This window comes from Sminthopsis crassicaudata, chromosome 3 (assembly GCF_048593235.1).
Source record: "Sminthopsis crassicaudata isolate SCR6 chromosome 3, ASM4859323v1, whole genome shotgun sequence".
Classification (NCBI taxonomy): domain Eukaryota; kingdom Metazoa; phylum Chordata; class Mammalia; order Dasyuromorphia; family Dasyuridae; genus Sminthopsis; species Sminthopsis crassicaudata.
The window spans coordinates 622,897,403-622,912,834 of NC_133619.1; the positions used below are offsets into that span (position 1 = coordinate 622,897,403).

General features: G+C 44.5%; 1 protein-coding gene and 1 long non-coding RNA gene across 7 annotated transcripts in view; one reads left to right on the forward strand and one right to left on the reverse strand.

The window, feature by feature from the left end:
• Window positions 1–3,182, reverse strand: part of LOC141564926 (uncharacterized) — a 38,866-nt gene extending 35,684 nt beyond the window's left edge. The window contains exon 1 of the long non-coding RNA XR_012488810.1: window positions 2,521–3,182. This is a non-coding gene — a long non-coding RNA (uncharacterized LOC141564926). The remainder of the gene's footprint in view (window positions 1–2,520) is intronic.
• The window catches only part of LOC141564925 (alpha-enolase-like), a 35,193-nt gene extending 20,255 nt beyond the window's left edge, over window positions 1–14,938 (forward strand). For all 6 annotated transcript variants that reach the window (XM_074307755.1, XM_074307757.1, XM_074307760.1 and 3 more), the window contains 8 exons: window positions 4,062–4,131; window positions 7,962–8,095; window positions 8,363–8,585; window positions 9,655–9,852; window positions 10,583–10,784; window positions 11,654–11,762; window positions 12,142–12,200; window positions 14,712–14,938. In XM_074307755.1, coding sequence (XP_074163856.1) covers window positions 4,062–4,131; window positions 7,962–8,095; window positions 8,363–8,585; window positions 9,655–9,852; window positions 10,583–10,784; window positions 11,654–11,762; window positions 12,142–12,200; window positions 14,712–14,850 — 1,134 coding nt within the window. In that variant the 3' untranslated portion in view covers window positions 14,851–14,938. The remainder of the gene's footprint in view (window positions 1–4,061; window positions 4,132–7,961; window positions 8,096–8,362; window positions 8,586–9,654; window positions 9,853–10,582; window positions 10,785–11,653; window positions 11,763–12,141; window positions 12,201–14,711) is intronic.
• Window positions 14,939–15,432: the final 494 nt, after the last annotated feature.

Sequence of the window (15,432 nt, forward strand, 5' to 3'; positions counted from 1 at the left end):
TCCCCAAAAGACCTTTTGTTTCCTGCATTGCTGTGAATCCAAACTCTTATGCCCAGATCCCAATAGGATGGCAACTTTCTGAAGTCAGGAACTCTTTTGCTTATGTCTCCATATCCCCACTGCTTTCCAGAGACCAGTGAGGAAATGTTTGCTGAATTGAATTGTTTCCCCTATAAAGACCTGGGAAATAGACAGTCAGCTGGGGCAAAGAACAGACTTTGAAAATCCTAATCCTAATAAATTCTAATTTTAATAATAAAAATAAAAGGATACTTGTAATATTCCTCTCTAAATTACAATGTTCTCTGGAAGCAGGTTTCTTCAGGGGCTTCTGGGAGCAGCCTTCATTTCACCTCAGTAATCACCAGTGCAGCCAGGGATTAAAGTCCAAATCCTTTATTGTCTTTTAACAAGTCTTGTCTCTTTTCCTGCTGCCTGGTTAGCTTTAATAGAGGCCTATCTCTCTCCTTGGTTCCGAGAGCTCCTTCTGCTAGTCCTTTGCCTCTGCCAGCTTCTGTCTCTAGCTCCCTCCAAATGTCTCTGAATCCAAAGATTTGTGCTTCAGCCTCCAACCACCACAAAGTGGACGAGGGAATGAATCTGCCCCTGCCTCCAAAAGCTTCCAGTGTACTTGTCCTTCCTGGCCCTGACAGCTCGTCCTTATATTTTCCACACTGAATATACACCAATCATTATATCACTAGGAAAGCACTATTTGTTGTAGGATTAAATCAATGCTAAAGTAGATTTAATCACTGTCTCCTCAATTCCACTTACATAGCACCTTGTAAGAATCCTAAAATCTCCCACTTTCTTTTGTTTTTAGAATATAGGTAGTCATGACCTCCCTGACTTCTAAGGAGGCGAGAACCCCCCCCCAAAAAAAAAAGGTGTTCACACCTTCCCTGACTGCTCAAAAAATGGATGAAAACACCAAAAAAAGGAGGTGATCACACCCTCCCTAACATCTCAAGAAGGTAGATGAAAACACCAAAGGAAATGGGAAATCAAATCAGATTAGCAGGTTTCTGAAGGGGCTCACACTTGAAACAGGTATACATAAATCCATCAATATGGGAGGTATTACACATAATTACATTAATTACATAAGCACATAGTAACATAACACAGGCTAGACGTTATGTAACAAATAACATGAATCAATATGAGGAATTATACATGACCATAAGTCCTAGAAATAGTCCAAAAGGAATCTATTGTCCATTAGTTCATGTGCCAGGAATCCAATAATTCCTGCAAGTTTTGAAGTCCTACAATAGTCTTATCTTGTGTTAGGGAATCCAATGATTCCTGCTGGTTTTTAAGTCCTGCAACAGTCTCGTTATCAGCCATGCTCTTTCAGTGTCAGATGTTTTTTAGGTCTTCTCCTTTGTTTTGAGGTACTTTTCTTTTTTCTATCTCTCTCTGATGGACAAGGCAAATAAAGCTCGTTGGCACCCATCTGTTTCCTCCTCCATGTGATTCCTTCTCCATATGTAGAAATAGAAGCAAACCTTTTCTCCCAAGCAGTTAACCTATCTAGTCTATCTAGTCCCTTCCCTTTACCACTTTGGGGATTTCTCTTCATCACCTGGCAATTACATTGGAACTGCTTATACTGGACACTGCCCTTCTATTGGGTTAAAAAAGCCTGTATTCTCCCCAATTGTAATCCCTTTCTGCCATGTGATTGCTTTTCGGCTGATTGATCACATCAGAGTCCTGACCTTCTAAAGACTCTCTGGGTGTAACGTCAGCTGCTGTCATGCCCCACCTGTCTTTTGTATGATACCTTGGAGCTGGGCCCCACCTCTCATTTCCCTCTGTCAATCTATATTCTGAGGCCCACTGGAAACCCTTGTGGCATTTTGGACATGGGGTTTTAGGTCTTCTCTCACCCTGTCCTCTCACTCTGTCTCTTTGCCTACATTGAACTCTCGGATGTCCTATTTTTCCACACTGAAAACAGCTTCATGATTGTGTCCCCCTCCTCCTCCCTTCATCTATGAAGGGTTAATTGAGGGAGGTAGGTCAGGGGATGGGGAATGACCTAATTTCTCCTGCTGTGAAATGCCATACTCAGAATTGTACTTAACTCCATTCTTATCTGATTCATCCTTTTCACCTAGTTATTTGGCTCCTCCCCCTCCTGCTCTTTCTTCTTTTTCCTTATTCTATAACTTATATAATTTCCTAAAGCCAGTTGTATTAAAATATATGTATTAAGTGTATCTTTGGAAATTGAGTCAGGTCCATTTTTATTGTAGAATTGACATAGTTACTCTCCTACTAATTTCCACTTGTCTAGATCCAATTCTTTTTCCATAGAGAACCAAGGAGATGTGTACTGTACAGTGATCTGCTCCCAAATTATAATCAAACCTTGGCTTTTCATAACCCTGACAATGCTCTCAATACATTTTCCTTGAAGAGGAAAAGAAGGCTGTTTTCTAAACATCTGTCCCATTTCAGCTGAAATACTACTTTAGCTCTTTAACAAAGTTTCCTTGTTGTACTCACCCTAATTTCTGGGTCACAGATGAAGGTTCTTGGTCCCACATTCTGATGCCAAAATGTAATATTCCTCTCTAAAATGCAATGTTCTCTGGGAGCAGGTTTCTTGGGTGGCTTCTGGGAGCAGCCTTTGTTTCACCTCAGTAATCACCACAACTGCAGCCAAGGATTAAAGTCCAAGTCCTTTATTGTCTCTTTCCAAGTCTTGTCTCCTTTCCTGCTGCCTGGTTAGAGGCCTTTCTCTCTCCTTAGTCCCGAGAGCTCCTGTTGCTAGTCCTTTGCTTCAGCCTCCAGCCACCACAAACGTGGACAATGGAATGAATCTGTCTCAGCTTCCAAGAGCTTCTAATGCGCTTGTCTTTCTGGCCCTGAGAGCTTCTAGCTTATATATGCCCCACACTGAGTATACAGCAATCATTATATCACTAGGAAACTATTATTTGTTGTAGAATTAAATCAATGCTAAACTAAATTTAACCACTGTCTCCTCAATTCCACTTACTTAGCACCTTGTAAGAATCCAACAGATACTTGAAAAAAATTAAATGAAACGATATGTTGAATGTGTTTGGATCCCAGTGACTATTTCTTTACCTGTTGATAAAAATTCATTTCCAAGGGAGCTCATCAGGGCTGAGGGAGCAGCTAGCCCTCAGACAGGCACTGCCCAGGAGCCACCAGCAGTAAGAGGAAGTAGTGACAAAATGTTCTTTCTGCTCTAAACAGATTGAAGACAAAGAGCATGCTGTGCTCCATTGTTCTGTAATATCTGGCACCGGGCTGGGCACATTGATGTTCAGTGTTTCTTGATTCCTTTATTCCAGACAGATAGTCTCTGAGCTTGGCCTGAGGAAAACCTGGGTTCAGATGCATCTGGCATTGGGAGTTTGGGTTGATAGACTAAGCACTATGCCTCCACTGACTGCCTAAGATTTAACTACTACATCATAGAAAGGGGCTGGAGGAAGGAGGGAGTGCCCATTTCTGCCCAAATCTCCCTCCTCTATTCCCAGAGATAATCCTGACAATCCCTGAGAATTTGTCAGATACTTCTTAGTAAAAAGAAGGAAAAATTGTGACAAGAAATACTCAGTTGCAACTTTTAACACCCTGAGCCATAGCCATAAAAGCAGAGGCAGGAATATATGGTCCCATGTGCTAGAGCAGGGGTTCTCAAACTATGGGCCATGGACCAAGATGCGGCCTGGCGGGTTTTGGCAAATGGGCTGAGGGGCAGAGACAGAGTGTGAGCTTTTGTTTTTACTATAGTTTGACCCTCCAACAGTCTGAGGGACAGTGAACTGACCCTCTAGTTAAAACGTTTGGGGACCTCTGTGCTAGAGATTTTCATTGAGTTAATGAACAATCGATTTACTGATTTCTCCCTCTTAGATTTTTTTCCCAATCAGAGGTGTATCAGCTGGTCACTGATTAACCATTTATAAGCTCTCCCCTCCACCCCCCAGCCAAAAATTCTGTCACTCCCTGCAGACCACAGACTCTGGAACGTTGTCTTCCATCCTGTTCACCTCTCCTCTACCTTGCAGAAACTTTCTGTCCTGGAGCAGGGGAAAATCGATCGCCAGATGTTGGAGTTGGATGGCACAGAGAATAAAAGTAAGTCGCTACTAACATGGAAATGAGAAATCACTAAGTATTTGGGAGGACCCACTGGGTGCCAAGAGACCAGTTAGTCCCGACTCTACAGGCACTCCCAGTCTAATGAGAGTGACAACAATTGAGGCCACAGAAGACCAAGGCAGCGGGGATGGCCAGGTGGGGCCGGGAGGGAAGGACTGGAGGAAAAGCCTGCCCAGCCTGGCCTGGTCAGCAAGGAGGCAGGAGCATCTCCTTCTTGGAAGGTGAGTAAGGAGACTTCTTGTATCACCGAGAAGAACAGTTTGGGTTTTTTGGGTCCTGGAGGGGCAGTGTGCTGTCTGTTGTTCCTCTCCTGCAATAGGCTTAAAGAAATCTTTTTGGAGACCTGGCAACTAGCTACTCTTCCTGAGTTCAAATCCAGCCTCAGACACTCACTAGCTGTATGACCCCAAGTAAGTCACTTAATTCACTTTGCCTCAGTTTCCTCCTGTGTAAAATGAGCTGGAGAAGGAAATGGCAAACACCATCTCTGCCAAGAAAACCCCAAGTGGGGTCATGAAGATCAGACGCAACTGAAAACAACTAAATGGATGAACAAGGGTTCTGTAGTACAGAGTGGTGGTCCTGGAACCCTTGCTGTATGCACATCCTTTCCTACCATGTGTGTTTAGGTAGCATTTAACAGGTTCAGAATGGAAATTGCTTCAACTTGAAAGATAGTAGGACCCAACATTCCCGCTGCTCAGCCTTTGGGAGCTCAACTTTTCCTCACCCCTTCTCCCCTAGATCTGCAGTGAACCCTTCAGGCAGCAGCCTCCTTGCCTAGCTCCCAGCACCAGACCCTCTTCCCCCTTAGGTATATTTATCAGAATACAACTGTATTCTTCCCTGTATCCCTTCTGGGTGAGCTAAGCAACTCTTCCCCACCCTCCCTTCTCTGCTTCTGTCTCTGTCTCTTTCTCTCTCTCTTTTCTTTCTGTCTCTCTGTCTCTCTCTTTCTCCTCTCCCTCTCTCTCCCTCCCCTTCTCTATTTTTCTTTCCTTTCCTTTTCCTCTACCTCCTCCCCTCTCCCCTCAGACCTAGCCCAGTGTTTTGTACATAATAGTTTCTTAATAAATCATGTTTACTGAATTCAACTGGATTTGCCCTGACAAGAATTACAAAACTCTAGAGGGAAAGGTTTGCTTGTGGGAAATGGCCAAAATGTGTTACATGGTTTAAAATCCCTGGTTGTGGGATTTGCTAAAGCTGAAATTCAAATCCCATTTCCTTGGCCAAAGAAATCAGCTCAAAATGTCATCCTTTCCTCCTTCCTTCCCAAACCGGAGATGTCCTGGTGTTTCCAATCAGCAATCTGTTAAAAAAAATTTTTTTAATCAGAAAAAAAAGACTAAGGAGGTTGGTGGATATGCAGCCAATTTGATTTTTAAAAATAAAAAGATAGAACCACCCCCAAAACTGCCATTCCAAAGAAAATTAGAGTCTGCAGCTACCCTCCCACACCTATATACATTTTCTTTCATTGTGCCTTGGTAGCAAGAAATGCCCCCTTCAAAACCAATTGAATCCTTCTCATCTCTTAAAGAAAAGCCCACTTTAAACATCCCTTCCTCTGGGAATCTTTGCTGAACCACCAGGGCTTACAGTCTTTGCCTTCAGACTTCCCATTTCTCTTCTTTGTGTGTCTCTAATTACTTATCATGTTACTTGTCTGTTACCACCGTCCGTGTTGTTGTCATACCTTATTAGACTCGAAGTGTCTTGAGGGCAGAGACTCAATGTAAATCTTTTTATTTTACCCTAGACCAGTACACACTAGTGCTATGTACAAGACTAGGCATTTAATAAATGTTTATTGGCTTATAGTGTGCTTTATAGAGCTTTATACTTAACTAATTGGACATTTTCATTCTATATTTGGAATTGTGCTAAAAAAAAAAAAAAAAAAAGTCATACCCTTTGACCCAAAGATTTTATTGCTATGCATAGTAACCATGGAAAAAGAAAGGTCCTCTATATTATACTCAGGTATTTTTTTTTTTTACAAGACATATACATGGGTAATTTTCCAGCACTGACAATTGCAAAACCTTTTGTTCCAACTTTTCCCCTCCTTCCCCTCACCCCCTCCCCCCGATGGCAGGTAGACCAATACATGTTAAATATGTTAAATACAATATATGTATATATGTCCATACAGTTGTTTTGCTGTACAAAAAGAATCAGACTTTGAAACAGTTACAATTAGCCTGTGAAGGCAATCCAAAATGCAGGCGGATGAAAATAAAGGGATTGGGAATTCTATGTAGTGGTTCATAGTCATCTCCCAGAGTTCTTTCGCTGGGTGTAGCTGGTTCAGTTCATTTCTGCTCTATTGGAACTGATCTGGTTCATCTCATTGTTGAAGAGTGTCATGACCATGAGAATTGATCATCGTATATCATTGTTGTTTAAGTATATTATACTCAGATATTTATAGCAGCCCTCTTTATGGTAACAAAGAATTGGGAACAAAGTAGATAGATGGGGAGCTAGGTGATGCAGTGGATAGCGCACTGTGCCTAAAATCAGGAAGACTGAATCTTCCTAAACTCAAAGCCAGCCTCAGACACTTTCTAGATGTGTGACCCTGGACAAGTCACTTCACCTATTCGCCTCAGCTTTCTCATCTGTAAAATGAGCTGGAGAAGGAGATGGCAAACCTCTCCAGTATCTCTGCCGAGAAAACCCGATGGGGTCATGAAGAGTCAGATGATGAAATGAATGAACAACAGATTGACAGGGACTAAATAAATTGTGGTACATAAATGTAATAAAATATTATTTCACTATTTTAAAAAACTATAAATATGATGAGTACAGAAAAGCATCAAAAGGTTCATTTAACTGATGCAGAATCAGAAATGTAGTGTGCACAATGGACAACTACAGAATAGAAAGCAGACAAGAACAGTCTCAAGAAATATAATGACCAGGCTTGGCCTTGAGGGCAAGATCAGAAAATTCTTTGCAGAAGTCAGAGAGAGGCTGGCACACTGCCTGGATGGGCCCCCTCAGTTGATGCATTGGTTTTATTGTTTTCATTTGTGTCCCAACTCATGACCCCATTTGAAGTTTTCTTGGCAGAGATACTGGAGTGGTTTGTCTAGTTCATTTTATAGATGAGGAAACTGAGGCAAATGGGGTGAAGTGACTTATGTGCCCAGGGTCACACACTAAGTGTCCAAGGCCAGATCAGGTCTTAATTCCAAAAGATGCATTAGAGAAAATGCAGGCTATATCCAAAAAAGAATTATGGCGTCTGATCAAAGCATACTGTTTTCACTTTTTTTTTGGTTGTTTTTTCTTTCTCATAGTTTTTGTCCTTTTTGTTCTCATTCTTCTGTTACAACATGAGTAATGTGGAACTATAATGTGATTGTACAAGAGAGGGAGGGAAGAAAAAATTGGAAATCAAAATTTTATAAAAGTAAATGTTGAAAACTTTAAAAAAAAAAAAAAAAGATAAAAGGGGGGGGTGGAAATAAGATCTTCCTAACTCCAGGCCAAATTATTTGTTTCTCTCTTTTTATTCTTTTTTACAAGGAATGGACTCAATGGGAAAGAAGGGGGGGAGGGAAGCTGGGAACAATATATTTGGGAGTGAAGGTGATATAAAAGCAGAAGATAACATTTAAAAGTTTTTTTGGAAGAACTGTATTCTCCCCTAAACAATTTTCATCATCACTCTTCAATCACAGAATGAATAGGCCTTTGTTAATAGTATGTTAAAAAGAAGCAATAAAAAAAGAATCAGAGGGATGATCTTTAAGGACAGATCTTTTAACAGCTCTCTTGTCTTATTTCAGGTAAACTTGGTGCAAATGCCATCCTGGGAGTATCTGTGGCTGCCTGCAAGGCCGGAGCTGCGGAGAGATGTGTCCCCTTGTCCCGCCACATCGCTGACCTGGCTTGTAAAGAAGATGTCATCCTACCTGTACCAGTAGGTTTCTTGTTTAGGTCTCTCCCGGTCAGGGCCCCTAAATTCCGAATGAGACCTCTGGAGATCTGATGAGTTCCACTTCAAAAGCCCATGTGACATTGGCGGCAGAGAATAGAAGGGAACATCTCTGTGGCTTGATGAGAAGCTTAGAGTGGGTGAGAGATTGAGCCCTGGACGGCCCCTGCCCTAGTGGAGGCGGCCCAGAGAAGTAGAGCTCCCAGACAGCCTCGGTCACACGCTGTGATCATTGTCCCTCTTCCTCCCCAGGCCTTCAACGTGATCAATGGTGGCATCCATGCTGGTAACAAGCTGGCCACGCAGGAGTTCCTGATCCTCCCGACCGGAGCTGAGAACTTCAAGGAGGCCATGCGCATTGGGACTGAAATCTACCACAACCTGAAGGACGTGATTAAGGAGAAATACGGGCAGGATGCCATCAATGTGGGGGATGAAGGCGGCTTTGCGCCTAACATCGGGGAGAATAAAGAAGGTGAAAACATTGAGTGGAACAAGTCAGCTTCAGTTTATTTGGCCCCTTGGGGGACCTGTGCATTTTTTAAAGAGAGTTTTTAAGTCAGAATTCACCTTTTTCTTGCTCCAGGGTCAGCCCTCTGCTGGGCTTGCTCTTTACTGAGTTATTCCCATATGTCAGTTCAGATTGCTCCGAAAGTTGTGTCTTTTCTACCCTTTGAAAAGCATGTACTTTAGTGAGCCAGAGTGTGAGGGCTGGGGCTTGATGCAGCTGCTCAGTGGCTAGTCCCTCCTTTTCAACCATAAAAACAAAATAGGAAAAAATCCTATTATGTTTTACTTTGTTCTTCCTCAAAAAGCCCTATAAACCTGAGCACTGACCTGCCTGATTATTTCCCCAAATGAGACTGGCTGTGTGCTTTGAGCCCTTTTGCACCCTTAAAGATCTGAAATCAGTAATGTTCAGGAAGGGGGTCATGGTTTGGAACCATGTGTTATTTACAACTTTTCTCCATTATTTGTTTGAGTTAAACTTTAGTAGTCCTTAACTGCTTATGCAGAACTAAATCAAGTTCCGTCAACAGTGGGAAACTTTTCCTATAGAAGATATCGAATTCTGTGGCGTCTGCATTTGACGGCCAAGGTTAGAGGCCCTTCCACTTCTGGCCTCCGTCTCTCCAGTCCATAGACTTGTTCTGAGAGCCTCAGCTGCTGGTTCTATTTAAACTTTGCTTCTCTGAAAGGCCTGTCTCACCTGCTTACTGTCACTGCAGCTAGGCAGACAGACCTGCCCCAGGCTCTAAATCTGGGCCACTTGTCAGTGGAAAGACCCCTTCTTAATGACCAGACCACATTTCCCGCTGCGTGACCTAGTTCTAGGGGCTGTGCCGTTCCCGGTTAGAAATAGCTTGTCATCCTCGAGCCTGGGGAGAGCAAAGGTAACTAGAGCTTTGAACCACACATATTATGGAAAGAATATCTCTTCCTCTCCCTGCTTGATTCCTTTGGAGTAAATTTCTAACCATTCCTCCTGGGTTATGGACCTCCTATTTCCTTACCCCTGTTGCTGCTGCTGCCATGTCTTCCAGCTCTTGATCTGCTGAAAGACGCAATTGCTAAGGCTGGTCACACTGATCAGGTCGTCATCGGCATAGATGTGGCTGCCTCGCAGTTTTACAAGGAGGGGAAGTACGACCTGGACTTCAAGTCTCCCGATGACTCCAACAGATTCGTCACAGCTGAGGATCTGGGGAACCAATACAAGTCTCTTATCAGTGAATACCCAGGTGAGGCCCTTGGCAGGGGCCCTTCTCCTAGCTCAGCAGAACTGGGGACTCCAGCTACCCAGGCAGTGGCCATGGGAGCCTTGAGCAGCCGACATGATTATGTGCACATCTGTCCCATGTGCTTGCACAAGCACTGAGCCCATGCTCAGCCTCCCCATAAAGTTGTAGAGGGATTCTTGGCGGCACACTCACTAAAACCCTGAGATTTCAGGACCTCAGAAGCAGGAGAGCTCTTCCTTCTACTTCTTTCGGTACTTAGAGGCAGCTAGATGGTGGGCAACAGGCTGGGCCTGGAGTCAGGAGGACCTGAGTTCAAATGTGGCTTGAAGACATTCATTAGCTGTGGGACCCTGGGCAAGTCACATAACCCTTGTGTGCCTCTTTTTCTTCATCTATAAAATGGAGATAATAGTATCACTATCTAGGAGGGTTGTTTTGAGGATCAAATAAGATAATATTAGTAAAAAAAAAAAAAGTGCTGAGGAGAGTGCCTGGCACTAGTATTATACTTAAAGTGACACAGATTGGATTAGTATTTACTTGGAAAGATTTCTGGTCCCAAAACTCCCGGTTGCCTTTCGTGTCCCAAGAAAGGTTTATATCAGAGAATCCTGGATCTCCTGACCTATACTTAAATGAGAAGCTATTTTGGAGGGCCCTGTGGGTGAAACCCCTTTTGGAATTCAGAGGGGTCCATACAGCCCATTCACTGTTTTTCTCCTTTCTTTAGTGGTATCTATTGAAGATCCCTATGACCAGGAAGATTGGGACTCTTGGAAGGAGTTTACTTCTTCTGTAGACATCCAGGTGGTAGGGGATGACCTCATAGGGTCCAATCCTAATCTCATCCGAAAGGGCATCATGGAAAATGCTTGCAACTGCCTCCTGCTCAAAGTGAACCAGATTGGCACTCTCACAGAAACTATCCAGGCGTGAGTCCTCCGGCACGAGTGGGGGCCCAGCCCTGCCCCTGCCATTGCCATCCACTGCTTCCATTGCCTCCTCCAAGATGAGGTTTTTCTTAGATTCCCAGGGCTCCAGCCGTGCAGCACAGGGTCAGCTTTAAGGAAACTTGATGGTGGACAGTTGAGTGATACAGAGCAGGACAGAGGCTATGGAAATGAGGATCTGAGATCATTAACTCCCTGGTGATTTCTCTGGGATCCTAGCCTGTGATAAATAGCCTGATGGACTTAGGTCAGGAATCCTCTCCCTTGATGAACTGGACTTTAAATTACCGAAAACTAAAGTGTGCACTTCCCAGAGCCTTGTTCTCCATCCATCTGTTCTTTTGACTCTCTTCTTCTCCCTTCCCAAGTCCCGTTGATTCTCCCTCTGCCTGTCCTCTCCATTCTCACTGCCACTGTCTAAGGCTCATTATTATCCCCCTGGACACCTTCAGGAGCCTTTTCCCCTCTCTACCCCAGGACAGAGCAGACCCTCCTCCTGCCGATTCAAATTCTCCAACAACTTAGTGTAACTATCGCATGAAGTCACGATTCCTTGGCCTGCCCCTTAGGCCCACTCAGCAATGACTGTGAACTATGGGACTCTTAACAAACTTTCCTTCTACCCCATTCACTGTTGTTGTATCACATCCCCATTAGCCCGGGCTTCTTGTTCTCTGTCTCTCTGAGGGCCAAGCTTAATGCTCTGTACAAGAAGTGACTTGCTTAAGATGTGTTTGCTGAATTTAAAGGATTGTTGAGTAGCTGCAGGTTCTGATGTGTCCAAACTTAGCAGTCCCTGCTCCTGTGGGGGGATCATCATGTGTGTTTTCTGTTTCTGGTGGGGCCTCTAGGTGCAGGTTGGCCCAGTCTAATGGGTGGGGAGTCATGGTTTCCCATCGTTCTGGAGACACTGAAGACACCTTCATTGCGGACCTATCAGCAGGTCTCTGCACTGGGCAGGTAAGCAAGCGTTTGGTGCTGAAGGGGCTTCTTGCATCCTGCCATCCCCAGGCTTCAGACTGACTAGGTCACAAGACATCCTGAACATCTGAAATGCTGATTACATTAGGTCCCCCTTGATGAATTGGGCTTGAAATTACCAAGAAATAAAGTTCTCAGCGGAAGGGCAGATTTCACATAACCTGCACATGCCCATCCCTGACCATGACCTGTCAGAAGGCCGAAATTTCCCAGGGTCTTTCCAGCGGGCCCCTTGGAGCTTCTTTTTTTGGGATCTCACAGACATTCAGGCCCTTGCTGACTTTCCCCTGCCCCATCCCGCAGAGCCTCCCACTCTGTGCTCAGCCATAAGGATTGCCCCCAACTTGCTTTCTTCCAGATTAAAGCTGGCGCCCCTTGCCGATCTGAGTGTGTGGCCAAGTATAATCAGCTTCTCAGGTGAGATGTTTGGGAGCATCTGAGGAAAAATGGGCAGAGCTCTGCTCACCTTGGTGCTTAAGTGATTAAGTCTGTGACCTTACCCATGGGGGTACTCCCATGGAGTGGGGCCCGGTGCACCCCAGATGATTGCAGCACTGAACACAGGCCTTGTTTCTGGGAGGATTGTGGTATCCTGCAGCTTACCAAAAACAATCCAGCCCCAGCAGCCTCTACTTTTTAGAACCAAGAGGCATCCCAGAATCGTTTAGTACTCTCAAGTAAGTGAAGAAGCATTATTCGGGAAAAACAGAACCCGGTTTATACACAAATTTAGTGTGAAGTCCATCTGGACTCCTGAGCAGCAGTGAGCCTGTGGAGAAGCCCCTTCATGCCTCTGAGCCTCAGCTGGCTCCTCGCAGAATGAGAGGCTAGCCAGTGACCAGATCTCAATTCTGGGACATCAGAGACGCCTATTTGTGTGGCTGCCTTTACTATCAGGCTCGGCTGGCAGGAGCCCTTTCACAGAAAGGACAAGCTTGGAGTTTTTTTTCTTTCCTGAATCCCCCAGCTGTTAGAGCCCTCCCAGCCCCCGTTACTCTGTTTTGTCCTTAGATATTTTTTGTGTACAGGGCACGGAAACCCAGGGAGGCACCGCAACATGCTTGTGCCCCCAGGGAGAGGCACTCATGGCTGGAGGCCCTGTGGATTGTTGGGGGGTTCCATTTTCCTATTCAGCAAAATTCTGACAGAATCTCAAAATTGATCTGCTAGAGATGGTCTTGGCACATGACTAAATCTCACGTCATTAATTTTTGTTGCCTTTTTTTCCCCTATCCTGAGAGGAACTGTGCAGGCAAAGTTCAGGACAGAGTACAGAGTGCTGGGCCTGGAGGCCAGATCATGCGGGCTCAAATCCAAGCTGTATGACCCTCCATACATAGAACAATTCCTGATTTCCCCCAAAATCCAGTTTTGAAAATCATTATGGGGTCTTTGCCCACAGCTTCCATGCCAGTTTGCCCCAAATCATCCTTCCCTCTTCAAAAAGTGACATCATTTCCCCCTTGTGGAAGCCTTTCTCTGTGTCTGGCCTAGCATTAGCTAGTTCCAAGGTCCTCTGTGTGCATAGCTGCCATGTTCCTCCCCCAGCTCTGTGACGTAGGCAGCTGTAAATCCTGTGAGCCTCATTTGCCAAAGGAGAAAGGCGGGCCCAGAGGGACAAAGAAGCTGCTCGGTCAGAATGCTGAAGTCTCGGGCAGGATTCACTGTCCTTGGGATTCAGCTTCCAGAGCACTTTTCTCTGTTCGGTCTAATTTGGGAAAACTCATTTTCCAGGAGACTTGTGCCAGCCGTTTATTATGCAGACCTGTGATCAAGGCTTTGTTCTTGTTGTTTGGTTGTTTTAAACTCTTTGTGATCCTATTTGAGGTTTTCTTGGCAAAAGATTGTGGAGAGCTTTTCCTTCCCCAGCTCATTTTGCAGATGAAGAAACTGAGGCAAAGAGAATGTACTAACTTGCCCAAGCTCATACAGCTACTAAGTTCTGAGGCCAGATTTGAACTCGGGTCTTGGTGCTCTGTTCACTGCACCCTGTAGCAGCTATCCTCATGTATCAAGTTCAGAAACATCTAGCAATCCAGGAATAATGGGAATTCAAGCTAGAAGGTTGGAGCCCAGTTAAGGAGTTTTACTTTTCATATTTTACATCATGGGTTTTGTTTTATAAGTAGTAAATTGTGAGCAGGAGAGGGACATAGTCCGTGCCTATTAGATTATTTTAGCAGCTGCGTGGTGGACTAGAAGAATAGGAATGGCCTGAGGAGCCAAAGACTGGGGTGACCTGGAGAGATAAGATGAAAATTATGATCAAAATTTGGGGTTCTGGGGAAGTCTAAGTTGTCACCATGCCTGGGAGTGGCTGGGGTAGGAAGGAAGGGAAGGATGCTTGGAGGGACAGCGATGTGAATATTGGGATTGTCAAAAATGAGAACCGAGATTTACAGGGAAGAGGAAGGTATCCCTGCCCCCTCAACTCTGCCACGTGAGAAAGGGGAGGGTGAGGGGTGATCCTGCAGGCTTGCAAAGGCAACACCCATCTGGTCAGGGGGATGCCACTAGATACATGAAATTTCCAGGGGCTGTCACGGGGACTGGAGAGTAGGAGGCGACTGGGAGATGGGGAAATGAGATGTAGAACTTTACAAATTCGCTTATAAAAGTTGAGATAAAGGAAGTAGCTGAGAACTCTTATTCAAGTTGGAGAGAAAATGTCCTGAGAGGAATGCAACGGAGCATTTGGCCCTTCTTGGTCCATTTAGGATGAAGGGTAATTATAAAAACGCCTCACATTTCTATTATATTTGAAGGTTTGTGAATCATCTGCTGTGACCCAGCGCCCAAGGGAGCCAGTGGAGTTAGCATTTCCATTTCCATCTTACGCACTGCCTACTTGCTCCGATCCTTAAGCAAGGAATTGTATGGCATTAGAATTTGACACATGATGGGTTTTACTATTTCTGTTCTCTACAGAATTGAAGAACAGCTGGGCAACCGAGCTAAATTTGCTGGTAAGAACTACAGAAAACCCGCTCCAGTTTGCCCAACGGATAAACCTCCCGCAGTCACCACCCTAGCAATTTTTATGTGCCATCTCAGAAACCAGCGGTAACCCACGGGAAAGGCATCGCTGTATCTCTGCAGGGACAGGTTCCTACTGGGCTAATAAATCATCTTTCTACCCCTTTGTCATTGAAAAATGGTTGGTGTGCTCATTAATACTGAGGATCTCCTATGTAGAATTGCACTTAAGAAATGAGGGAAAGAATGGCAGTTCAAGGATCATGTTCATGGGTTGGAGGTTAATTAATTGTCTTGGGGGAGAGCCCAGTTTTACAACCAAGGAGAAGTGACTCACAAGAATGGCTGGAACAGGGGAAGCTAGGTGGTGCAGTGGATAGAGCATCAGCCCTGAAGTCAGGAGGACCCGAGTTCAAATCTGTCCTCAGACACTTAACATTTTCTACCTGTTTTGACCCTTAACCCCAGTTGCCTCAGCAAAAGAAAAAAAAAAAAAAAAAAGGCTGCAATAGAAAAGTATGCTCTGGGGCAAAGCAAAAAATAAATAAATAAATGGCTACTATACAACTAAAAGGATTCAAATATAGGAAACAGTTTCAATTCCGTTCAAGTATCAAGCTCCTACTATGTGTCAGATACATACTGGGCATATAAAGAAAATGGCCTCTGCCCT